Below are 25052 nucleotides of genomic sequence, written 5' to 3' on the forward strand. Positions count from 1 at the left end.
GCGTAAACTTTTCCCAGGCTAGTGGTCTGCTTTGGGGGACTTGAAAACGCCGGATGCGGGCTCGAGGCTTGGGCTTTCAATTTCGGAGGGCCGATATGCTTCCTTGAGTTTTTATTTTTTTTGCGCTATCATGTTGCATCACTTAGGAAGATTCTCCATTTGTGCGATAGAGGGCTAAGCCCCTCCTCTCAGCTATCTTTGTGAACGCCGCTCCTCGATTGGGAGCAGCAGGTGTTCTTTGTCACTTTGGGCCACCGTTTGTCGCCCTCAGTTCCCAGGTGGGGCTGCTTAAGCCTACCAAGCAAATCGTGCTGAAGGTGCTTGTCTCACCTCCAGTTTCCGTGCCAGTTCCCGCTGGTCCCAGTTACTCCAACCCGCGCCCCCACGTCCCATGTAGCTGCGAGAAAAGCCAGACGGGTCGTGGCGACCCCTCGGAAGAGGGACGGCTCACCGTGACTCTGGCGCTCTCAGACCCAGCCGCGCCTCTGCAGACGGGGGCGGCTGCTCTCCCACTCCTCTATCAACAAGGTTTGCAACGGAGGGCGCCCAGCCGGCAGGGGGTTTTAAAGAAACGATGGCGCGCCACCACCTTCCTCCCAGCCGGGGGACCAACACGGGCTTCCCAGTAATCAGACTCGAGGCGCGGGGGTCCCGGCCCCTCCCGTCGGGAAATCGAGCGTGTAGGAATCACGGAACATCCAGTTGGATGGGGCCAGCTTTCGCAAGAGCGACTTGCCCCCCTTAGCCGCCTGGGGCGGGGGTCCAGGGGCGCGCCCCGCCTCCTCGGCCCAGCGCTGTGCAGGGCGGGCGACCGGCGCTCACAATGCGGGTTCGCGCCCTCGGGGCTGGAGCCGGCGCGTTGCTATGACAGCGGCCCGCGGGGCGCGCGCCCGGGCACGCCGCCCCCAGGCACGCGCAGTCTCCCCCCGGCCCGACCCCCCCACCTCCCCGTAGCTGAGCGCACCCCCCCACCCCGCCCCCGGCAGTGGGAAGGGGCCGGGCCAGGCTCCTGACGTCTGTGCGGGGCTCGGAAGATGGCTGCGGAGCCCAGCACCGGGCAGTGGCGGCGGCGGCGGCTGGCGGGGAGCGCGGCGGGCGGGGGCTCCGCCTGGTGCGTGGGGCGCTGAGCTGAGAGGCGCGGAGGCGGCGAGGGCGCGTGGGGGGCATAGGGGGCCGCTGGGCACCTTCCCCGGGTCAGCCGCCGCAAGATGGGCAGCGCGGAGGACGCGGTCAAAGAGAAACTGCTGTGGAACGTGAAAAAGGAGGTAAAGTCGGGGCACGGACCTCCGGGGGCTCGCGTCCCTGTCCTCACGGCCCACGGGACAGAAAGATCTGCGCCCATCCCAGGGTGCGGGCGCTCACCGGCCTCGGACGGAGGCCGGTCCTGGACTGACTGCGGTTCCCGCCCGACTCCCGAATCAGGGGGCAGCACCCCTCGGCCCCAGGGGTTAGGCCGGCGCTTCAGGGTTTGTTTGCTCCGCGATCCCGCAGCTCCCCGCCCTGTGACAGCAGCAGCTCTGGGAGACCGAGGGGGAGGGGTGGCGGCGATTTCTGGAGAACCGAGCTGCCCATTCATTGCCCTCGCCGCCTGGGGAGGGGGCGGGGCCCGCGCTAAACCGGTGACTTGGGGGCTTAGCTCCGGTTTGCCCTACACCCCATTCGGTTATCTTTCTGGGAACTGAGTCTCGGGTGCATGAGGGTTCGCCGCACACCACATCTTCTCACTCCACGCCCACCTCCATACCCAGAGGCCAAGGGGGCTTTTTGAGAATGGTTTTTAAGACTCAGATTTTTTTTTCCTCTCTTTTGAGGAGCCCCCCCGCCCATGTCACAAAGAGAAGTCCTTCCCTGTACGTACTAATGTCCTCTACTTTGTCCCTGCCCTAAAAGCCATTTCAATTCATGGGGCGGGGTGGGGGGGGGGGGCGGGAAGGGGAGGTGCCCGTGTGAATGACTCACCCGCATAGGCACGCTGGAGAGCTCCAAACCCAGAGTGGATTAGAATGGATGCAGCCTCTGAATGGAGCCCAGTCAACTCCATGAGGCAGGACACCTGTTTTATCCAGAACTCTATAGCCATGCCTGGCACACAGTAGGCACTCAGTGTTGTTCAGTTGCTCAGTCGTGTCCGACTCTTTGCGACCGCATGGACTGCAGTGCTCTAGGCTTCCCTGGCCTTCACTATCTCCGGGAGTTTGCACAAACTCACGTCCATTGAGTCGATGATCCCATCCAAAAACCATCTCATCCTCTGTCGCTCCTTCTCCTGCCCTCAATCTTTCCCAGCATCAGGGTCTTTTCCAATGCACTGCCTCTTCGCATCAGGTGGCCAAAGTATTGAAGCTTCAGCTTCATCCGCAGTCCTTCCAATGAATATTCAGGGTTGATTTCCTTTAGGATTGACTGGTTTGATCTCAGTGATCATTGGCACTCAATAAATGTTTGGTAAATAAGGCCTATTGATCTTGGAGACTACAGAGTCTGATGGGAATGCATAAACTTTGAAATAGTCTGGACCTAGTTCTTTGTGATCTTGAATAAGTTACTTAACCTTTCTGAGTCTCAATTTCTACATCTCTAAAATAGGGATACTGATATTTAGCTGATATAGAAAAGTTTACCATATTGGTTTCTTTCCCCTTTCCTAGAGGTTACATATTAAAGAGCAGAGACATTACTTTACCGACAAAGGTCTGTATAGTTGAAGCTATGTTTTTTCCAGTAGTCATGTATGGATGTGAAAGTTGGACTATAAAGAAAGCCGAGCACCGAAGAATTGATGCTTTTGAACTGTAGTGTTGGAGAAGACTCTTGAGAGTCCCTTGGACTGCAAGGAGATCAAAACATACAATTCTAAAGGAAATCCGTCCTGAATAGTCATTGGAAGGACTGATGCTGAAGCTGAAACTCCAATACTTTGGCCACCTGATGCAAAGAACTGACTCATTTGAAAAGACACTGATGCTGGGAAAGATTGAAGGCAGGAGGAGAAGGGGACGACAGAGGATGAGATGGTTGGATGGCATCACTGACTCAATGGTCATGAGTTTGAGCAAGCTCTGGGCGTTGCTGATGGACAGGGAGGCCTGGTGTGCTGCAGTCCATGGCGGGGCGGGGGGGGGGGGGGGGGGGCAAAGAGACAGAACTGAGCGACTGAACTGAGAGGTTTCAGGACTGGAGAAGGCTCAGGGTTCTTATAGAATTCTGGAAGGCTCATAATTAAGGCTCTGCATTAATTATAGCCTGGCTATTGTGCCCTAAATGTGTTTCCTTCCTTCCTGTTGGCAAAGAGGCAGCTGAAGCCATCACCTTTCCAACTGTGTTTGAGAAGCTCCATTGTGCTTTTGTTGTGACTTGGCCAAAAGTTTTTTTAAGTCCAGGCGTATATCACGTTAACGTTTAAGCCCTAAGTCTTGTCTCCCCAAGGAAAAAAGAAATCTTAAATCCCAGTGATTATCCTCAGGAAACAGTGTAGTGACAGAGACTCATATGAACAGTGTAAACAAGAGTAAAAATGTAGCTATACCCAAACTATGGGTGCATGTGCTAGGATTGTTGGTGCGTTCCAAATTCGGGGTTAGTCAGGGATGATAGCAGAGATTTCAGGGAAGGCAGTATTTAGAAGGGCTGTCTGTACTACTCTGAGAATGATTCTTAGACAAATGTGAGAAATGTCCAGGATATGCCACAGCTCTGTATATGACCTGATAGAGGTTGACCCGCTCTGAACTCTTGGTTCCCTTGACCTTCAGGGCTTGATTTTGAGAGAAACATATCCTTTCTTATCCTACATATAGAGACAGCGGGGGCGATTGTTGACTAAGCTGGCTTTTCACAAAGGACCTGTAGTCCTTTTGCTTTTTTTGGTCCGCACTGCATGGCTTGCAGGATCTTAGCTCCCTGACCAGGGTTTGAACCTAGGCTCCGGGCGTGAAAGCACTAAGTTCTAACCACTGGACCGCCAGGGAATTCCCAGGGCATAGGTATGTGTGTGTGTGTGTTAGTCACTCAGTCGTGCCCGACTCTTTGCAACCCCATGGACTGTAACCTGCCAGGCACCTTTGTCCATGGGATTTTCCAGGCAAGGATACTGAAGTGGGTTGCCATTTCCTTCTCTAGGGGATCTTCCCAACCCAGGGATCAAACTTGGGTCTCCTGCATTGCAGGCAGATTCTTTACTGTCTGAGCCACTAAAGGCATCTATAGGTCCTCCTAATCCAAAAATCTGCCCCAGCAGCCTGCCTTAGATGTCTACTGGTCTTTGAGCTGTGACATGATGCTCTGTTTAATGTAAACACCCCTTGGGAAGTAATCTAGGAAGCTTTTAATAGTTTAGAGTGCAGGATCGATCGGATCCTCCTTTACCTAAACCACTAACCATGAGCACTTTGCAGTAAGGAGGAGACTCCTGGTCCTTCCTCCATCCTTCCCAGACTTTAGAAGCTCTACCACCTTACAAACAGAAGTGAGGGCCTGGAGAGCAAGGGCAGCATCAGGACGCTGGACACAGGACACTGTCCAAAGAATGGCAAGGCTCGCTCTGACCAGAGCTCACTAAATCAGTAAGATTTAAGACAGGGATTGAGGTAATCCATCCCTCTAATCTTCAGTATTAGTATTTGTCTCTTGGCAGGTTCCCCCAGGGGCTTCCCGGATGGCTCAGATGGTTAAAAAATCTGCCTGCAATTCAGGAGACTCAGGTTCAACCCCTGGATGGGGAAGATCCCCTGGAGAAGGAAATGGCAACCACTCCAGTATTCTTCCCTGGAGAATTCTATGGACAGAGGAGTCTGGTGGACTACAGTCCATGGGGTTGCAAAGAGTCCAATATGACTGAGCAACTAACACACACACACACACCCACACAGGTTCCCCCAGGGCATCAAAAGTGCTTGGCTTCAGTGTTGGGAGCAACTAGAACCTTCTATACTGCTGATGGGAATGTAAATTGGCAAAAATCTCATAATGCCAAATACCCTCATCAGAAATTCCTTGCCTAAAAATATAAATCCAAAGAAATGAGCCCCATGTTCACACAAAGACACATCTAGAGTGTTCATAGCAGCACTGTCCATAACAGCCCCAAATTGGAAGCTACCCAAATCCCAGTCAGCTATGGGTTGTTCACACAATGGAGAATGAAAAATGCACATCCACATACAACATGAACAAATCTCACAGTCACACAAACTACACACTGAGCAATTCCATCTATAAAAAGCACAAAATCCCACACATGTGCTCTACCATGTTAGAAGTCAGGGTAGTGGGTACCTTGGAAAGGAGTAGTGACTAGAAGGAGTCATGGCAGAGTCCAGGGCTACTTTAGGGTGCTGGTCACGTGTTGTTTCTTGAGCTGATGCTACTTTCACAGGTGTGTTCAGTTTGTAAAAATTCTTCAAGCTATGTAATTACGATATATTTGTTCTCGTTCAGTCGCTCAGTAGTGTTGGACTCTGTACAACCCCCTGGACTATAGCATGCCAGGCTCCTCCATCCTCCACTGTCTCCCACCACTCTTGTCCATGGAGTCGGTGATGCTATCTAACCAGCTTACCCTCTGCTGCCCTCTTCTCTTCTTGCCTTCAACCTTTGCCAGCATCAGGGTCTTTTCCAGTGAGTCAACTCTTAGAATCAGGTGGAGCTCCAGCAATGGTCCTTCCAATGAATATATACCCTTTTCTATATACTTATTGTACATCAATTTAAAAGGTTTTTAAAGTGTTTTCTAAAGAAAGCTGTGACTGCTTACCTTACAAGGTATTCTGAAGCTTTTACATTCAGGTAGGAACCCGAACATAGGGTTTTGCCTAGACAGAGAGAAGGCTGGGCTTGTGAGCATGTGGGGAGTGTCCCTGAGACCTGGATGGACCTACCCTCCCCTCGGAGAAGGGAGAAAAGGAGGGTCAGGTGTCTTCCTGCGGCCTGTACTGAGACAATTTGTCCCTGAAGGACAAGCCTTCTGCAGCCAAGTACAGATGAGCAAATAGCATCCCATCCCTGTTCTCACAGCACGGCCCTTCCTCCTGGGTTGGAATATCTGAACTGATGGATTAGTGGATTTATAGCACCTTTTTTGGCTTCCCTGATGGCTCAGTTGGTAAAGAATCTGCCTGTGGTGCAGGAGACCTGGGTTGGGAAGATCCCCTGGAGAAGGAAATGGCTACCCACTTCAGTATTCCAGCCTGGGAAATCCCATGGACAGAAGAGCCAGGCAGGCTACCTTTTCCTGGTTGACTTTCCAAGACATTTGGCAATGTCTGTATTGAAGAAACTTTGCTTCCCCACCCCTCCCATTCCTATCCTCTACTCTGCAAGTGGCTGAACTCAGACCAAGCAGGCAAGCCAAGCTATTTACTTGCTCACAGGCCTTTGATCAATCAATCAATCAATAATGGTGCCGCCCATTTATTTACAGGTGAAGCAAATCATGGAGGAGGCTGTCACCAGGAAGTTTGTGCATGAAGATAGCAGCCACATCCTTGCTCTGTGTGGTGAGTGAGTGACTGGAGGGTAATGAGAGAGGGGTTTAAAAACTGAGGATACTGCCCTGGGGCCACAGGAAGAGTCCTCAGGGTCAGTAGTTTTTAAATCGGGTTGTAAGTCAGAATCAACTCAGAAGCTTATGAAATCTTGTTGGGTCCCATCCCAGACCTACTGAATTAGGATCTCCAGGGCCCAAGAATCTGCTTTATATGTCTAGTCCCTAAAGACAGTAGTGCTCAAATTTTAGCATCATAGTTATCTGCTGTTGTTGTTGTGTTATAGTGGCTAAGTCATGTCCCACTCTTTGTGACCCCATGGACGGTAGCCCGCCAGGCTCCTCTCTCCATGGGATTCTCCAGGCAGGAATATTGAAGTGGGTTGCCATGCCCTCCCACTCCAGTACTCTTGCCTGGAAAATTCCATGGGTGGAGGAGCCTGGTAGGCTGCAGTCCATGGGGTCACGAAGAGTCAGACACGACTGAGTGACTTCACTTTCACTTTTCACTTTCATGCATTGGAGAAAGAAATGCCAACCCACTCCGGTGTTCTTGCTTGGAGAATCCCAGGGATGGCGGAGCCTGGTGAGCTGCCATCTGTGGGGTTGCACAGAGTCAGACATGACTGAAGTGACTTACAGCAGCAGCAGCAGCAGCCATGCCCTCCTTCAGGAGATCTTCCCAACCCAGGGATTGAATTCATGTCTCCTGTGTCTCCTGCAGTGGCAGGCGGATTCTTTACTGCTGAGCCACTTGGGAAGCCTAGAGTCACCTGTTCGGCTTGTTAAAATAGGTTCCTGGGTCCCAGCCCTGGAGTTTCTGATTCTAGTATCTTTGAGGTGACCCCAGGAATTTGCATTTCTAAGCAGTTCACAGGAGATGCCAGTGCTGCTAGTCCAGAGACTGCACTTTAAGAACTGCCGGCCTCAGTAGTTGGGCTGGGGAACCACGGTGCTGGTTTATCCTTGCATTAACTTTGGGGATGGGCCTCTGCCTTTGGATGCTTTCTGTGCTATATCTGTTTTCTAATCAATCCCACCTGCATTGCTTCAGCATTCCCAACTCGCCAGACACTCAATTGCATGCAAATCCACAGGAGGATCGAGGAAGTCTAGCCAAGACTTCCCCGCTCAGAGAAGAGAAAGTCTGTAATAAACCACTGCTTCCTGCTCAGCGTGAACATTTCTGCCTTTGTAGGAGCAAGACTGTCTCTGCACACAACTGAGTTTTCTTGGATTTCCAGGAATTTGACTTTGAATTTGCCATCTTTTTCAAAAGTATCTATTTATGTATTTTTGGCTGTGCTGGGTCTTTGTGGCTGCACGGGCTCCTCTGTAGTTGCGGTGTGTGGGCCTCTCATTGCGGTGACTTCTCGTTGCGGCGCACAGGCTCTGGGGCACGTGGGCTTCAGTAGTTGCGGCTCCCGGGCTCCCGAGCACGTAGTCGTGGTGCCTGGGCTTAGTGGTTCTGCGTCGTTTGCCATCTTTGTGTTGTTTTCCTTGGCCTCTGAGGTTGTGGTTGCTGTTCACGGAAGGGAGATTGTGCATTTCTGAGGGGAAGGAATCAAAGGAGCAGATCAAGAGAGGGACACTTCTCACAGTAGCCTGGTGAGGCTGACAGAGCCGCCCTTCCCACCCGTCCAGCAGCAGACACCGAAGGTCCCCCAGGTTCCAGACGCTTCCTTTACCAGGCAGGGAAACAGCAGTGACGAGGTGAACTGTCTCTCTGTCCCCAGGGGATTACACTCTGTGGGCAGGCAGACAGAAAACAAAAGCACAGAAATATATCCTGCAGTAACAGGTGTGGTAACAGCTATGAAAAAAAAAAAAAAGCAGAGAAATGTGGGAAGCGACTGGGGAGAGGCGGCCTGTGAGCAGAGCCCGAGTAACAGGCTGAGGGTTCAGGCAAATCCTGATGCTCTTCTTCTCAAGTTGTATTGGACACGTTTCTTGACTTCTGTCACCATCAGTCTGCTCCTCTAAAAACAGGGTGGTGATTCCCACCTCAAGGAATTTTCCTGGGGATTGAGATGATGCATGTGAACATTCCTACCTTTGTAAGAGCTCAGGAAAACGTCCGTCTTTCCTCCTCTTCTGGGCATTAAGGCTGAAGCTAGGTTTGCAGGATTTGAGGTCCTACCATCTCCCTTTTGGGTAAGTTGATTCTTTGAGATGATATAGCTCCAGTACTCTTGCCTGGCAAATCCCATGGACGGAGGAGCCTGGTGGGCTGCAATCCAAGGGGTTGCTAGGAGTCGGACACAACTGAGCGAATTCACTTTCACTTTTCACTTTTCACTTTCATTGGAGAAGGAAATGGCAACCCACTCCAGTGTTCTTGCCTGGAGAGTCACAGGGACGGGGGAGCCTGGTGGGCTGCCGTCTGTGGGGTCGCACAGAGTCGGACACAACTAAAATGACTCAGCAGCAGCAGCAGCAGCAGCAGCTCTTCTCAGGTCCACAGGACCAATCCGATCCCACCTTTTCTCTGGCAGAAGCCCTACTGGGGAAAAACCATGCTGGTCTCGCAATAAGTGACTTTAAAGAGTATTAGAACCCTACTCCCTTCTACCTATGCTGAGTCCCCCTGACATCAGCCACTGTCTGTCATTGTCACCAGAAGGGCTCTGCTAGTGGCCCAGTGGCACCATGGCAATGGTGCTCAGTTTCGTCCGGAGCACACACAGCAAACGCAGAACAATGAAATAGCAAAAACAGCTTGTGCATGGATGCCGAAGGTGGGTGGCGGTGGGGGAACGGGGGAAGAGAGGCAGGCGGGAAGCTGTGGGCATCCCACCATTAGGGTGAGAAGAAACTGCCTGCTGTCCTCTGATCAGTCCAGGGGTCCCGGGGAAACAGCAAGGCTTTCACTTCAGCCTCTTGCCTTGAAGCGCATGGCTCTTTCCAGCAGGCAGCGATACCACCTTCAAAAGGAATGATTCTTGCACTTTCAGTCAGTTTCGGTCACTGAAATAGATCAAGAGTCTATGAAACTGACCCAAGTTTGGCTGGATTTCAGGAGGTACCTTAGGTCAAAGCGCAAACTGAAATGCCCACAGGGTCAGATGAGAAAATCCGGATGTAGAACAGCAGGCAGTGGGCAGGAGTGGGTACAGCCCTGGCCAGGTTTGAAGGGGGCAGCCACCACTCAGCTTCTGCAGGAATGCTGGTCCTGGGCTTGCCGTGGCCTTTGTTTTATTTTAAGAGAAGCCAGCAGTCTGGGTTTCTGTATGAAATGTCCCAGTTTTTAAATGCTGATAACTAACTCTCATTAAAAAAAAATTTGTGTGGGCTCAACAAGAGGCATCTGCAAGCCTCTGCCAGTTTGCTGCCTCTGCCTTGGGCTCAGTGCACAGTCACTAAAGGGAACGCCAGCAGGAGGGGCTGCCAGCAGAATAAAGCTAAGTTGAGCCGGGCATCTGAGACCCACGAGAAGAGGAATCCTGACACTGTACTAATGGTGGTGTTCAGTGGTGAAGTGGATCCCAGCTTGGGCTCAAAATAAGGTTGGTTTAAAGCAGTGATTATCAGCCCTTTCTCCTGCCTGCATCACATGGTGGAATCATAACCAGGGATTCCTGGGGGTGTTGGGGGGGCAGGCAGGAAGAATAGGCATGTACTGATGGCAAACTCCAGTCTTTTGGCTTTTTGGAGAGTCTGATATGCCAGGCTCCTTCACCCACTGGGAAAACGTTCAGAAGTGCATTTTTAGTTGGAAGTGGATCCATTCTTCCCCTGGGTCTGGTTTTAAAATTCTTTTGACCATTCTGCATGGCATGTGAGACCCTAGTTCCCCAACCAGGGATGGAACCCATGCCCTCTGCATTGGCAGCACAGAGCCTTAACCAGGGACCATCAGGGAAGTCCCCTGCCCTGGGTCTTACAGTGGTCCTAGCCATATCCAGAAGTCAGCTTTATTCTGAGGGGAAATGGGAGTGCAGAGAAAGGGAGCGGAGTGAAGGCTGTGGAGACTGGATTAGCTATGCAGCGAGTGACCCCTTTCCCTTGAGCTTTGTAGAGGCCTGGGATCCTGGGCCCCCCTGCCCTGGCCCCTCTGTTCATGGCAGAGGATGGCTAGGGGGTGTCTGACTGAAGAGGGCAGAGCCTGAGCTAGAAGAGCTTCCCTAAGCTTCCTTAGAATATAGACATTTGGACCAGAAACATCACCTTCTGGAGAGCCTTAAAAATGGAACTGAAAAATCCCTGGGTCAACACCTAGCCCCGGGTAAACCCAGGAAAGTTCCTGTTCCTCAAGGGGAAGAGGGAGACTCCGGGCCTGGCAAGGAAGACGCTTTGTTGTGTGTTTGCTGTGCTTGTTTCGAAACCTGTCTGTCTAGAAGCTGGTCAGGCCCCTGCAGGTGGAAGCCTTGTGAGCAGGCCCTGCTGGCACACCCGGCCGGCAGGGACGGGATCTCTGTGTGCTGCTCTCCGACCAAGGAGCGTGGCTGCAGCGCTACCCTGAGATGCCCCCTCCCAGCCCCCCAGACCTGGTGACTGCACCCCCCTCCCAGAGAACAGACCCAAACCCCACCGTGGGAGATGGTTCTCTGATATCCCCTTTTCATCTTTTTGTTTTAGTTTATGTATCTGTTTTTTTACTTGTTTGGCTGCACTGAGTCTTTGTTGTGGCATGCTGGATCTTTAGCTGTGGCATATGGGCTCTAGCTCCCTGACCAGGGATCGAACCCAAGACCCCTGCATTGGGAATGTGGAGTCTTAGCCACTGGACCACCAGGGAAGCCCCTCTCCCCTTTATCTTGAAAAGTCATGTCAAGTTTGCATTTTCCTAATATGGCCTTTGACACTTTTTGATTGTGGACACTTACTGCTGAGTGAAATGAATGCTTTCTGTTTTCACTCCGCATCTTGAACCCCCACGTGTAGGCCAGTATCTCCCGCCACCCCCTCCTCCAGAGGGCAAGGTGCCTTGTGAGCAACTCAAGCTCAGGGTCAAACAGCGGATTGTCTGAACTCTGCATTTGTAATATGCCTGCTCACTCTCTTCCCATGGAGGGGTCTGGGGTAATTTAGGGCTCCACCGAGGAGCACTGGGCCTCCCCTCAATTCCCAGCTCAGGTCTGGGAGTGTCTGCCTCCCCAGTGTCTCTGTTTGCTCCATCCCCATTGGGCGCTGAGGTTGGATTTTTAACCACCAGTGGGTAGAAGGGTCTTAGGAGGCCCACAGAGAGGTTCCAGGCCTGGCCAAGCAGGTTCTTAGATGTGTAGATATCCTCTGGCATTGGGGGTGGGCCCAGGCCAGAGGGGGCCAGCCCTGCCATCAGTCCCCAGGCTCCCTGCCCTCCACCCGCCCGGTCCACCTGAGGTTGCTTCAGGCTGAGGATGAGCTGTAATGGGAGATGGGGGTGGAGTCTCGAGCTGGGAACCGCACCAGGGCTTTATTAACCAGCTCCCTGTTGCTAAGCGGCTTTCATTAGCCGGGGAAGGTCCGCAGCAGCAGCTAGCTCCTCTAGGGAAAGGCGGGGATATACTAATGAGCTGAGAGAAGCAGGTGTGATGGGAAGATGCATCCCACCTGGGATGCTGCCGCAGGTTCTGAGAGTCAGACGCCAGGCAGTTTTCAGTCTCCCTCCCTTCAGTGAAAGGGATCCCTTCTCTCTGCTTCCTGCTCGCACTGAACAAACAGCTCATTCTCAGCATATGTGGCTCCCCACTTTGCACCCGGAAGTGATCGGGTAGGCAGGAAGGCCCTCTGGGGCTCTGGCTCTGCTCCCCTTGCCTTGGGGCGTGGCTGAGGGCAGGTGGCAGCGGTCTGCAGCTGACCGAGACACTGGAGTCCGACAGACCTGACCTGGCTTCACAGACTGACCATGTCACCAAGTATGCCACCATGGCCACTTACTCAGCAACTCTGAACCTACACCATAAGGTTGTTATGAGGGGTTAAAGGAGTGAGGGGGGCAAAGCACACCGCATGGAGTATGCAGTAAGTGCTCAGTAAGTGTCATCACCACCAGCGACCTTCTGCTTTGTTCTTGAAAGTGATCTTATAACCTTCCCCATAAAGCCTCCTAGAACCTTCTCCTGGATTCCCTCTGGGAATCCATGTTCCTGGGAACTTGGAACATCTGGACAATCAGGAATTTGAACTCTGGGAACCCAATCTAGGAATTTGAAGATATTAAGAAATTATTATTAATTCTGTAGGTGCAGTACAGGTATTAGGCAGATGTTTTTAAAAGTCATCTTTTAGAGATACATACTAAAATATTTATGGGAAAAAATACAGGATGTCTAAAATTGGTTTCCAAATAACCTAGGAATAAGGGGGAAGTGGTTGGAGGTGGTATAACTAAAATAAGATTGGTCAAGCCTTGTTTATGGTGTGTGATGGGTACATGGGGGTTCATTTTATCATCCTCTTTTGTATATGTTTGGAATTTTCCATAATGAAATGTTTTGTTTTTTTTTAAAAAAAAGAAAAGGAAGCAGAGGAGAGGATGGATGGAAGAAGAGATAGAAATAGCAAGTATATGTAACTTATTGAAGGCAATGGCACCCCACTCCAGTACTCTTGCCTGGAAAACACCATGGATGGAGGAGCCTGGTAGGCTGCAGTCCATGGGATCCCTGAGGGTCAGACACAACTGAGTGACTTCACTTTCACTTTTCACTTTCATGCATTGGAGAAGGAAATGGCAACCCACTCCAATGTTCTTGCCTGGAGAATCCCAGGGACGGGGGAGCCTGGTGGGCTGCCGTCTGTGGGGTCGCACCGAGTCAGACACGACTGAAGCGACTTAGCAGTTACAGGAAATATTTTTATTTCAACACATCTGTATTGAAGGCATCCTTAAATAGGATTCTGGGCATATAAGCCTACAGAAGAGACAAATAAGTATGCAAATCTGTCCCACCCTCTGGGTGTCGGACCTGGATGTTGGATACAGGAGGGAGGGGTCTAAAGTCCTGCTCCCTTGTGGCTCAGCTGGTAAAGAATCCGCCTGCAATGTGGGAGACCTGGGTTTGCTCCCTGGGTTGGGAAGATCCCTGGAGAAGGGAACGGCTACCCACGCCAGTATTCTGGCCTGGAGAATTCCATGGACTGTATGGGCCATGGGGTTGCAGAGTCGGACACAACTGAGCGACTCACTTCACAGCACTACATGCTAGTCACTGAGTTTTCATAACTGAATTTGCCTTGTAGACTGATGACATTGTGTTCACTCAACACACAGAGATAGTCCTATTCCCAAACTGACCCAGGCTCTGTCCCCAAGGCTGTGTACACACATCTGTGAGCTGTGGGGGCTTCACGGTCTAGACTCGGTACCCAGGGGAGGTGGGAAGAACAAGGGAAGGGACCAGATGTTTCTGAAGGGTCCTCCCTGATCCTGGACCCCCAGCTAGAACCAGGAAGGACCTATTATTGGCTGAGGCTGCTTCCTCCCCTTCCCATCCTTGGTCTTTTAAACCAGAGATAGGGTCTGGGCTGGGGGACCTGGGTAGTTCTAGAGAGCAAACACAAGAAGGGCACAAACCTTACCCTCTCTTGTCTTCAACAGCCCACACTAGACCAGCCATCATCTGGCTGCCCAGTGGTAGGATGGTCAGTTGGGCAGTGGCCTGTCATGGTGAAATTTCAAAAAGAGGAAAAAGGGTAGAAACCCAAGACACTGGACCCCCCTGCACCACCATGAGGGAGCTTCTATAGGGAAAGCCAGAGGCCTGAAACCTCAGCGCTGACCACAACTGCTGCGGCGGGCTCTGAAGGCTGGTTTTGTAAGAAAAACAAGAGCGTTTGCAGCTCCCCTGTCCCAAAAGAAAAGCTCTCGGTGCTCTGTCTCCCCATCCATCAGTGCCCGTGGGAAATCCTTGACCTTGACAGAGCCAGAGGCGCGCCTATCTGGAGGGGGGTGGGGACCGTGGCACATGTCCACCCTCCCCACCCTGTCCCGCCTTCTCGGGCTGCCTACGGAGACCGCCCCAAGGAAGGGCACCCGGAGTCTCTCCCTGGAGATCAAGACCAAGCCCTTCCTCAGGGAGACAGCCCCAAATGACCTGTCACAACAGTCACCACACCATCCAGCTGTGTGGCACATACACCACGTTCTTGAGAGAGGTTACATAAAGGGGAGCAGCTTAATGGTTTAATACCTAAGTGGGGATACAGGGCCAAGGGAGGTGGTGGTTTATTTTTTTTAATTGAAGAAAATAGAGAATATTTATTTACAAATATGCATGCGTGTTCAGTCACATCTGACTCTTTGTGACCTCCATGCACTGCCTGCCAGGCTCCCCTGCCCATGGAACTTTGCAGGCAAGAATACTGGGAAGTGTTAGTCACTCAGTGGTGTCTGACTCTTTGCAACCCCATGGACTGTAGCCCGGCAGGCTCCTCTGTCCATGGAATTTTTCAGGCTCGAATACTGGAGTGGGTTGCCATTTCCTACTCCAGGGAATCTTCCTGACCCAAGGATCAAACCCTGGCTTCCTGCATCTCCTGCATTGCAGGTGGATTCTTTACCACTTCACCACCTGGCAAGCCCTTATATACAAATGGAAAGTATCTAATAGGGAAAAGTGAAAGATACAGCGAAGAGAAGGGACATTTGCTGGATTGATGTCCTTGAGACAGTGGGTCCCTTGCCTAGCTGGGTGTGGCTGGCACTGGCCTGGCTCCCTGGGCAGCCAGTGTGAGCTCTGCACATGGACTTTGCCATGCATCCCCAGCGGGACAAGGAAGATGGGTATGTGCGGGATGAACCTCATTTCCTTCACCTGTGTAATTCCGGAATCTCAGGGAAGGGCTGTCTCCTCCCAGTGAAAGTCTGGATGGGAGAGTTGTTTCTTGTTTTAGGGCTTTGAACAATGCTGAATGCCACCCCCCACCCACCCCCCCCCAACACACAAAGCTGAAGCAAACAGCCAGCATCACCAGTGCAGGCGGAGGGAAAATGTACCCCCCGTTACCATAGAAATGCTCATTCCGCGTGGAGGCAGCTGTTATAAATCCCTGGGTGGAAATAGCCAGCCAGGGAAGTGGGGAGGGGAGAGGCTTGCGATGCCGGCCTCACCTCTTTGTTCCGCCCACTTTATCCACCGCGTGAAAGGAGGCCGCCCATCCTACCCCGGCTTCTATCTCCAGGGGGGTTGCTCCTCTCCTGGAAATCTTGGTTCTGCCCTCCAAGACTTTTAAAAATTCTGCTCTGAGTCAAGTCCCCCAGAACTCCAGGCCCCAGACCAGCCACCTGTTTAACTCTCCTCGCTCAGAGGCTGAACTAGCCAGATGCACAGATGGCAGCCGGCGGAGGTGGGGGCTGGGACACTGAAGACACCTGCTCGTCCCGTTAGCCACCCCTCCCGCCTCGGAGCCTCCGGCCCAGCCTTCACGTCAGGCTGTGCTGACTCTGGACGCCGAGTCCTCCACCTCAGCCAACTAGCGTCATCTTTGGAAGGCCATTCAGTGGGCCCCCCTATAACTCTTCTGGGCTTGTCCAGGCCCCTTGGCTGCTGAACGCAGCTTAGTTGTGGACGTGCGTATGAGAGCCGGGGCTGCTGCTGAGGACCCAGGGCTGATTGAGGACCCTTCTCAGTCCCTACTGCTGCGTTTCCTGGGCAGCCATGGCTTTAGTCCATTCTTTTTTTTTTTTTTTGGCTGTGCTTCGTGGCACGTGGGATCTTAGTTCCCAACCAGGAACTGAACCCCCACCCACTGCAGTGCAAGTGCGGAGTCTTAACCCCTGGACCACCAGAGAAGCCCCACTCGCTTTAATCCATTCTTGTGGGCTCCTGAGACACCAGAGCTGCTCTCAGCCCACGGAATTGTTTCTCGGTCCCTGCGCAGCTCAGATCACCAGTGGCTGCCCTAAGCAGAGCTCAGGTGCTCCTGTAAGAGTGGGGAACCAAACCAACCTGCAGACCCTACTTGCTGAGTGCTGGTGAAGGGTGGGGTGCCCATGGACAGATCCCGAGCCTTTCTGAGTTGTGTGACAATTCACCTCCCGAATGGAGAGAATCTTTGGCATCCTTTCATGATGCAATTATGATTATTATTTTGAATCAGTAACCTGGCCCAGAAATCAAGACTATATTGCTTCTTGTGCCTCCTTCCAGAGTTTTTTTTTATCCTAATCTTAAAAAAACTGTTTTTTGTTTACCCCACCCTTTTTGTCATCCAGAGGTCTCTTAAAGACTTTTCTGTTCTGAGCTCCTAGAGCGCATCCTCACTCTTTTCAGAGTGGCATTGTAATTACACCGTACGAATGTGTCGTGCCCGTGTGCATGCCTGTGTGCGTGCAAAGGTGCTTCAGGGTGCCCTCTCTACTCTCATCCTGGCTCACTGACGGCAGGTCCCTGAGCCTTGCTGTCAGTGGAGCAGGATGACGGAGTAGAGAGGGCACCCTGGGCCCCTCTGGTACCGCAGCTCCAAAGGCCACCATAGGCAGGCAGTGAGAAGATCCAGCTTGTTGAGTCATGTCTGTTTCTCTGCTTCAATTCACTCACCCAAATGCTTCCATCCCAACCAGTCATCAAAAACAGTAACAGTGTAGATTTGTTCTTAATCAGTCTGTGTTTTTCTTACGTGAAATGAGCCTAACGACTATCAGGATGGTGTTTCCCATCTTTGGGAGCATCCGGAGTGGCTGTGGGTAGTACTAGGAACCCTGGTATCTGAAGCCTTCATGTCACTGCTGGGGTACCAGGGCCAGGACAGCTCTGTCAGAAGGGGGATGGTTTCGGCCGACTTGGTGATTTGGCTGTGATGGGTGTCTCCTTGCCAGGGCCCTCTCCTCCAGAGGCTTCTATGTGGCCTTTCCCCTGGGAAGGGGAGCTTAATGATCCATGAGAGGCCCTCCTGGGGAGTGTGGCAGCTGGAGAGGTGGACATTATTGCTGGTGGCTCTGCAGCTGCAGCTCTGAGTGTGGGTTCACTGTACACGGAGAGGGACCAGGCGGGTCTTTGTGCTTGCATCTCTGCGAGTGTCGATCAGTGGACATGTCTGTGATTCTGCTCAACCCAGAAGTCTTAGAGCTGGGTTTTAAAATTTTCTGGGGTCAGAGACCCCTTTTAGAAACCAAAAGTCAAGGATTCCTTATTCAGAAAAGAACCACCCACCTATGCATGTGGGAGCAGGCCAATGATTCTGTGTGCAAAGTTAGGAGCTCCCTGGAAAGTCCAGAAGCCCATCCACAGACCCTCTCAGGAGAGTAATTCTCAATTATTACAAGTGTTATGATCTCATTTTGCCTACACACTGCACACGATAACATCTTTCATCACACGCACTTCTCCTCTGCGAGGTTCACTCCTTTGGGAACGGGGGAGGCATAGTGTGGTCTAACAAGTCCTGACTAAGGAGCCTGGGGACTCAGACTAGGAACACCTGGCAGAGGGTGTTACTTTGGCAGAGGGTTGATTACTTTGCTTGGAAGGTAGAGAGGCGAGAGAGGTTTCTCCTGCTGCAGATGTTGCCTGGCACCTTGCCCGGGTTTCACAGGAGGCACTTCAGGGCCACAGGGTGAGTGGGGGCACCTGGTGTGCTGTTCTCAGCATTCCCTACTCACGGTGATTATGGAGGCATGCCTCCGCCCACTCCCAGAGAACTCGCAGCCTCGTGCCCAGAGGCTGCCTGGCAGGCTGGGTGAGGCTAGGCTGCTGCTTGGATCCCCAGCTCCCCAGCCTGGCTTCGTGCGTGCCACGCAACGGTCGCCTGGGGAAGGTAGGAAGGCTAATGACTCATTACCCCAGCAATTAGTCACATCACTGAGGAGCTCGGTCCCCTGCAGGACTGGTGCTGCCTGCTGCCACTCTGGTTCCTGTTCCTCTCTGTTTTTCTCCCTCTCTGAACGGGCACTGCCAGCCTGGGAAACAGTCGCCACTTTCCTCCAGGTGTGGGCGTGTAGCTGCAGCAGGACCAAGAGCCTAGGACTAAAAGGCCACTCATCTGTGCTCCCTGCCCCAGGGCTACATAGGACCTCCAGGGACCTACCGCAGAGCGGGGCATGTGACTCCGAAGCGAAGATTCCCCCACATGCCTCATATACACATGACCCCTGTAGATACACCTGTCTGCGTACACACATGCTCACACATGTATGAATGTGGCAGGAGGGAAAGGCTGCGTCTCCCAGGCCTGAACTCCCAGGAGAGGGCAGGGACGGTAACCTCCCTCCCCACCCCGGGACCACTCTCATTGAGCTGGCCAGCCTCCAGCTTGGCCATAGGGACTCTCTAAACGTATCAACCTCAGTGCGAGAGACAGCCAAAACTTACAGGACAGCAGTGACCGTAACAGTAAAGGCAGAAATTAGGTGACAGCTGCTGCTTTCAGTGGTTATTTCCCAAGTGCCGGTTTCTCTCTCTTTTTTTTTTTAAGATGCAGATTGTTTGTTTTTTTTTAAAATATAGTTTTGTTTTTGTTTTTGGCTGTGCTGGGTTGTTGTTGCCACACGAGCTTCTCTCTGGTTGCGGCGAATAGGGGCTACTCTCTCGTTGTGGTGTGTGGCTCCTCTTGTTTCGGAGCACGGGCTTAGGACCTGCTGGCTTCAGTAGCTGCAGCTCCCAGGCTCTAGAACACAGGCTCAGTCGTTGTGGCTCACGGGCTTAGCTGCTCCGAGGCATGTGAGATCTTCCCGAATAGGGGATTGAACCCACCTGTGTGTTGAGAGTCCCTTGGACTGCAAGGAGATCCAACCAGTCCATTCTGAAGATCAGCCCTGGGATTTCTTTGGAAGGAATGGTGCTAAAGCTGAAACTCCAGTACTTTGACCACCTCATGCGAAGAGTTGACTCATTGGAAAAGACCCTGATGCTGGGAGGGATTGGGGGCAGGAGGAGAAGGGGACGACAGAGGATGAGATGGCTGGATGGCATCACTGACTCGATGGACGTGAGTCTGAGTGAACTCCAGGAGTTGGTGATGGACAGGGAGGCCTGGCGTGCTGCGATTCATGGGGTCGCAAAGAGTCGGACACGACTGTGCGACTGAACTGAACTGAACTGAGCTGTGTGTCCTGCATTGGCAGGCAGATTCTTTACCACTAGTGCTACCTGGGAAGCCCACCTCCAGCCCAGTCCCTGTGAAAAGAGAACACATGAGGCAAGAGACCTCCTCCCACCTTGAGCCCCCACCCCCAACGCACCTGGAGGAGGTGAAAGGGGCTCAGCCCATGTTTGGGGCCCTGGCTCCTCCTCCCATCTCTGCCACTTTGTGATGCGAATCAGCCTTCTTCCCCTTTCAGGGCCTTTCCTTCCTCAGCTGTAAAACAATCAGCTTGGCCTCAGTCATGGCCAAGCCCCTTCCTCCCCCGTACTTCCACACTAATTTCTTTTTAGCATCTGTCTGTGCCCAGGGCAGCTCCCCACCCTCCCCCACCACGCCCTTCTTTGCTTCCTGTGGAGCTTGTCTGCTGTAAGCAGCGTCCAGACGGAGAGTAGGCCTAGCCCCTAAAAATATGAATGAATGAAGGGAAGCCCTCCCTGCATGGGAAGGAGAAATCTCTCACTCCCGCAGGGCTCATCAATAATTCAGGGCCGCTGTCAGGTCTGATCTCTGCAGTGGCTTCATCAATATTTCAGCTCCTTCTCCAGAGCCTCGTTCCTTAGCAACCGCATCATCGGTGCTCTCCAGGAGGGCTGCCGGGCTGTGTGTTCCCCTCGTCCCCTGTCCTGGGGGTGCTGTCCGCGCTTGCCCTCGTGGGCAGGGGTGGAGTCACCCATACCACCCGCCCTGGCAGCTTTGTCCTCAGAGCCTCAGGACGATGCCACATACAGGAGGCATGACATACCAGGCCAGGTGGTGGGAGGGGACGGGGATGGAATGGCACGTCAAAGCCCCCAGGGGTCCACCCTGGGCAGGGAGGAGCAGGGGCACGAGCGGGAGCACTTTGGGAGGAGGTCGGGGTGCATCTCCCTGGCCGCCCTAAGCCTGAACTGCACCCCCCAGTCCTCGCCCGGGGCGGTCCTCGCCCCTGTGCTCCCCACAGGTATGAGGGAGGGGTGTTCTCCCCTCGCTGTCTTGCCTAGGCTAGTTGCCGTCCCCTCTGTGGCCCAGGTGCGGTGGAGGCTTGCCTCCTGCATCAGCTGAGGCGCCGCGCTGCCGGCTTCCTGCGCAGTGACAAGATGGCAGCCCTGTTCACCAAGGTGGGGAAGACGTGCCCGGTGGCCGGGGAGATTTGCCACAAGGTGCAGGAGCTGCAGCAGCAAGTGGAGGGCAGGTGAGCCTGGGCCGGCCCCGCCCCGCCCCTCCCTTCTGCTCGGTCCATTTCCAAGGGCCTCTCGGGTGAGGGGCCAGACTAAGGGTGATGAGGGGGGGTGGCCCTTTCATCTCCAACCCCTCCTCCCAGTCAGTCCTCTGGGTTCTCGTCTTGTGGCACCAGACTCTGTTCCCAGAGCCACCAGTCTGCATTGCGGCTTGCCCCCCAAGCCCTCACACTCCTGGAGCCCACCTCTCTCTTTGCAGGAAACCCTTGGCAGGCAACCAGGAGACCCTGCGGAGACAGGGCTCTGCCAGCGGGAAGGCCCCAGCCCTCAGCCTGCAGGCCCTGAAGCACATATGGGTGCGCACAGCGCTGATGGAGAAAGTGCTGGACAAGGTCGTGCAGTACCTGGTGGAGAACTGCAGGTGACTGCCCTTCCCTGAGACCCGCTCCCCACTCCCACCCCAGGCCTGACTGCCCACCGTGGTCTCTAGGCATGCGCCATTCCCTGTAGCACCCAGAAAGCAGGGACCACCCAGGTCACCCACAAAGCTCAGCCCTTGTGGACTCATTGCTGCTTGATTACTGGACTTGGATTGGGTGGGGACATGTCTCCTTGGTGAGCTTGACAGCCCTGGAAGGAGGCCCGGAGCCCTGCGGTCACCCTGTCTGTTTCTTTCCTGGCAGCAAGTACTACGAGAAGGAGGCATTACTGGCAGACCCTGTGTTTGGCCCCATCTTGGCCTCTCTTCTAGGTAAGCCTGGGATCAGAGAGGCCTGTGCTGGCCCACAGCGGTGGCTCCGGGGCAGGTGCCAAGGGGCCACCCCCGAGCTGATGGTTCCTGTCTCCACAGTGGGGCCCTGTGCCTTGGAGTACACCAAGCTCAAGACAGCCGACCACTACTGGACTGACCCCTCTGCTGATGAGCTGGTCCAGAGACACCGTATCCGGGGTCCCCCGCATCGCCAGGACTCCCCTGCGAAGCGCCCAGCCCTAGGAGTAGGTGTCCTTCTTCCCACCCCGTGCTCACCCAGGATGGGCCCCTGGGCCTGTGGCGAGGGCAGTCAGCCTGTGTGCTCCTGGCAGATACAGGCGGTAGCGGCCAGCCCGGGAGAGCCTTCCCCGCACTGGCTCTTAAATAAATGCCAGGAGCACAGAGCTGGTCCGAGGCCGAGGGCAAACTGGGGACAGGAAGGACTCTCGGGGTCCTTGGCCCCCACGCTGATCTCCCTGGACCGGGGGTCAAGCCATGACTTTGTGCGCAGATCCGCAAGCGACACTCAAGCGGCAGTGCGTCGGAGGACAGGCTTGCCGCCTGCGCCCGCGAGTACGTGGAGTCGCTGCACCAGAACTCCAGGGCCCGGCTGCTCTACGGCAAGAACAACGTGCTGGTGCAGCCGGTAGGGGAGCCCAACGCCCCCCCCCCCCGCCCCCTTCCTGAGGGGCCCAGACCTCCAGCCACATCCAGCCCTTCCTTCAGAGGCTTCATTTCACACACCTCACGCCCAACCTTGAGCTGTCACGAGCCACGATGGCATCGGCTCTGGCCCACTGAGACCAGGCCTTCAGGGGGCAGGAATGGTGGCCAACAGGCAGGGGGAACACCCAGCCTGGGTGTGACTGACCCGGACACATCTGCTAGCCAAGAGGCTCACGGGGCAGAGGCAGTGGCCCCAGCCAGGCAGGGAAAGGAGGTGCCCACGTCTGCAAGGGGCACATGACGCCCCTGCTTCCTCCCGGTTCCCAGGCCCAGATCCTGTGATGGGCCCAGTCTGGCCTCCCCTGGACCCACCTGGAGCTCCTCTTCCACAGGCCATCCCAGGAGCCGCTCAGGCCCTCACCCTCTCTGTCCTCTGTGTGTCTCCTTTCTGTAGAAGGAGGACATGGAGGCTGTCCCTGGCTACCTCTCCCTGCACCAGTCTGCAGAGAGCCTCACTCTGAAGTGGACCCCCAACCAGCTCATGAACGGGACTCTGGGGGACTCTGAGCTGGAAAAGAGGTGAGGGCTTTGAGACCCCCTCCCAGGAGTCAGGGAAGGGAGTTGGGGCTTGCTCCCTGGCGGGGAGGGCATGGAGAGATCCAGCCTGCTCCAGGGGGCAGACCTCACTTCTTACCCAACGCCAAGAATTGCAGGGAGAGGCTACCTGGAGAGGTTCCCGGAATCTCTCAGACCAAGCCAGGCCTGGGCAGGAGAGGTTTGTCTGAGCCAAGTTCTGGGCAGCTGCGACTGCCAGGCTCTCTGCTACAAGGATAGCACGGGGCCCCAGGAGACACAGCTGGCCGAGGTTGTTTCTCAGCCACAGTCACGCTGTCCTCTGGATAGTCTCACGGCGTCTCGGCGGGGTGACAGGTCTCTGGGCACAGTGACACCAATCTGATTTCTCCTCAGCGTCTACTGGGACTACGCCCTGGTCGTGCCCTTCAGTCAGATCGTCTGCATCCACTGCCACCAGCAAAGTGAGCCTCCCCTGTGCTGGGCGCAGGGGTGAGGGGAAAGAGGCCGCGCGGCCCACGGACCTCCTGTCCCCCTCCCACCGGCCCCTGGCTCCGAGCCCTCTCCCCAGCCTCACTGGTGCACGTTTACCCCCAGAGAGCGGCGGCACGCTGGTGCTGGTGAGCCAGGACGGCATCCAGAGGCCCCCGCTGCACTTCCCACAAGGGGGCCACCTGCTATCCTTCCTGTCCTGCCTGGAGAACGGCCTTCTGCCTCGAGGGCAGCTGGAGCCCCCACTCTGGACCCAGCAGGGGAAGGTACCTCTGGGTGAAGGGAGGTAGGGACTGGGTTCTCTCCTGCCCCCCCCCACCCCAGTCCCCCATCCTTCTGCACATGGAGCTGTTCGCAGCAGCCTGGGGGTCTCCTGCATCAGACCCCACCCACCCAGGGCAGGCTGACCACCCACCCTACCTCTACAGGGGAAGGTGTTCCCCAGGCTACGGAAGCGCAGCAGCCTGCGGTCCATGGACGCGGAGGATGTGAGCACGGGGCGAGCGACCGACTACGTGTTCCGGATCATCTACCCTGGCCACAGACACGAGCACAGTGAGTGTCTCAAACCTCGCTCAGGAGGAAGGGAGCGGGGCTCCGGGTGGTGGGGGGTGCAGTGTCACCTGGGGCCGGGGTGTGGGGCGGCTGGCAGGGCCCGCTGCCCAGGCTGGGGTGACCCAGGCAGGTTGTCACTCAGCCTCACACGGGACCTGTCCCCCCACAAACCGTCCCTCTGAGAAGTAGCCTCTTGTTTATCTAGCCGTCTTTTCCTCACTTCGTAACCCCAGGTCTGTTGGCTCAGAAGTCACTGTTCAGTATTCTCTTGGCCATCTTTTCATGCCCTGCCCCAGGGGAAAAAATGTGATGAGACTAGAAATAGAAGGTGGGGAGCTCTCCGTTTCGCCTCAGCCTGCTGCCTGACCCCCATAGGGAAGTGTGGGTGCGGGGTCAGCGCTGCCTTGTGGGCAGTTTGTGGGTGCAAATTGTTCCCTGACTCTGCTCTAGCCAGGCCTCTCCCCCAACCTGCTACTGATGCGGAGGCAATAGTGGGAGTCGGGGGCATCTAGGGTGAGGTTTGGAGCTACAAGGGGCCTCTGGAGGCCGGGAGTTGAAAGTCGGCTTGGCTCTCGTGGGTCTTGCCCCCCCGGACTTAACCCCTTTGGGCTCCAGGTGGCTGATCCACAAGCATTTACCAATGCTCCCTTTCTGGTCAGAGCACCACAGTGAGCATCACCGACACATGAGCACCGGGCACTGCCCACGGGTTTCTCCCGGCCAGACTTGCTGAACCTGGGGGTAAGGTCAGAGAATGTGCCAGCCCAGAGCATGTATTTGCCAGCCAGACCACCTGCTCCCAAGACGCACTAACTCATGCCAACAAGTTGTTGACCAGTGGTCTCTGTATTAGTGGACAGACTGTGCAGACTGCAAACATTCAGCCACAGTGTGAGGTCCTGACCAGCATGGAGGGCAGGAGGTGTGGGGCCCCTCCCCTCCCAGGTGTGCCTGCCAAGGAAGAGACACAGTTTTGGCCAGCCGTGTTTGCCGACCTGGCACTTAATCTCGGGCTCTTGCTCAGCTCAGCTGTTGCAGCTTCCACTTGCCCTCTTCAAGTCTTGTCATTTCCCAGTTGCGGTCACCTCAAGGAAAAGAAGCCCAGTGGGGTGACTCATGACTCAGGCTCTTCTAGAGCAGCTCCGGAAAGGCCTGGGAAGGTTGGATTTTCAATCTGAAGAGGGGGATGTTAGGGTGACGTTCAGATGTGGTTCAGCGTGTCTATGACACGAGCCGAAGAATGACGGGGATCCATCTGCCAACAGTCATGCCCGGCCTCAGCTGTGCAGGGCTGGGGAGCCCCTATCTTTCACTACCCTGACCACCCCCATCAATTCTCTCTTCTTTTCTTCCTAGAGAGGGCATCCTTCAA

The 25052-nt window shown here is 54.5% G+C and overlaps 1 protein-coding gene across 5 annotated transcripts in view; it reads left to right on the plus strand.

The window, feature by feature from the left end:
- The first annotated feature begins 56 nt into the window (after window positions 1-56).
- The window catches only part of SGSM2 (small G protein signaling modulator 2), a 39028-nt gene continuing 14032 nt past the window's right edge, over window positions 57-25052 (plus strand). For 3 of the 5 annotated variants that reach the window (XM_070774299.1, XM_070774301.1, XM_070774303.1), the window contains exons 1-11: window positions 1112-1265; window positions 6419-6494; window positions 20495-20657; window positions 20903-21064; window positions 21327-21394; window positions 21494-21639; window positions 21906-22040; window positions 22515-22639; window positions 23030-23097; window positions 23231-23391; window positions 23554-23680. In XM_070774299.1, the coding sequence (XP_070630400.1) occupies window positions 1209-1265; window positions 6419-6494; window positions 20495-20657; window positions 20903-21064; window positions 21327-21394; window positions 21494-21639; window positions 21906-22040; window positions 22515-22639; window positions 23030-23097; window positions 23231-23391; window positions 23554-23680 (1288 nt within the window). In that variant the 5' untranslated portion in view covers window positions 1112-1208. Of the gene's footprint in view, window positions 529-1108; window positions 1266-6418; window positions 6495-20494; window positions 20658-20902; window positions 21065-21326; window positions 21395-21493; window positions 21640-21905; window positions 22041-22514; window positions 22640-23029; window positions 23098-23230; window positions 23392-23553; window positions 23681-25052 lie in introns of those variants that run through there. The other 2 variants (XM_070774302.1, XR_011562228.1) reach the window with 2 other exon arrangements.

Source organism: Bos indicus, chromosome 19 (assembly GCF_029378745.1).
Source record: "Bos indicus isolate NIAB-ARS_2022 breed Sahiwal x Tharparkar chromosome 19, NIAB-ARS_B.indTharparkar_mat_pri_1.0, whole genome shotgun sequence".
In the NCBI taxonomy this organism is placed as follows: domain Eukaryota; kingdom Metazoa; phylum Chordata; class Mammalia; order Artiodactyla; family Bovidae; genus Bos; species Bos indicus.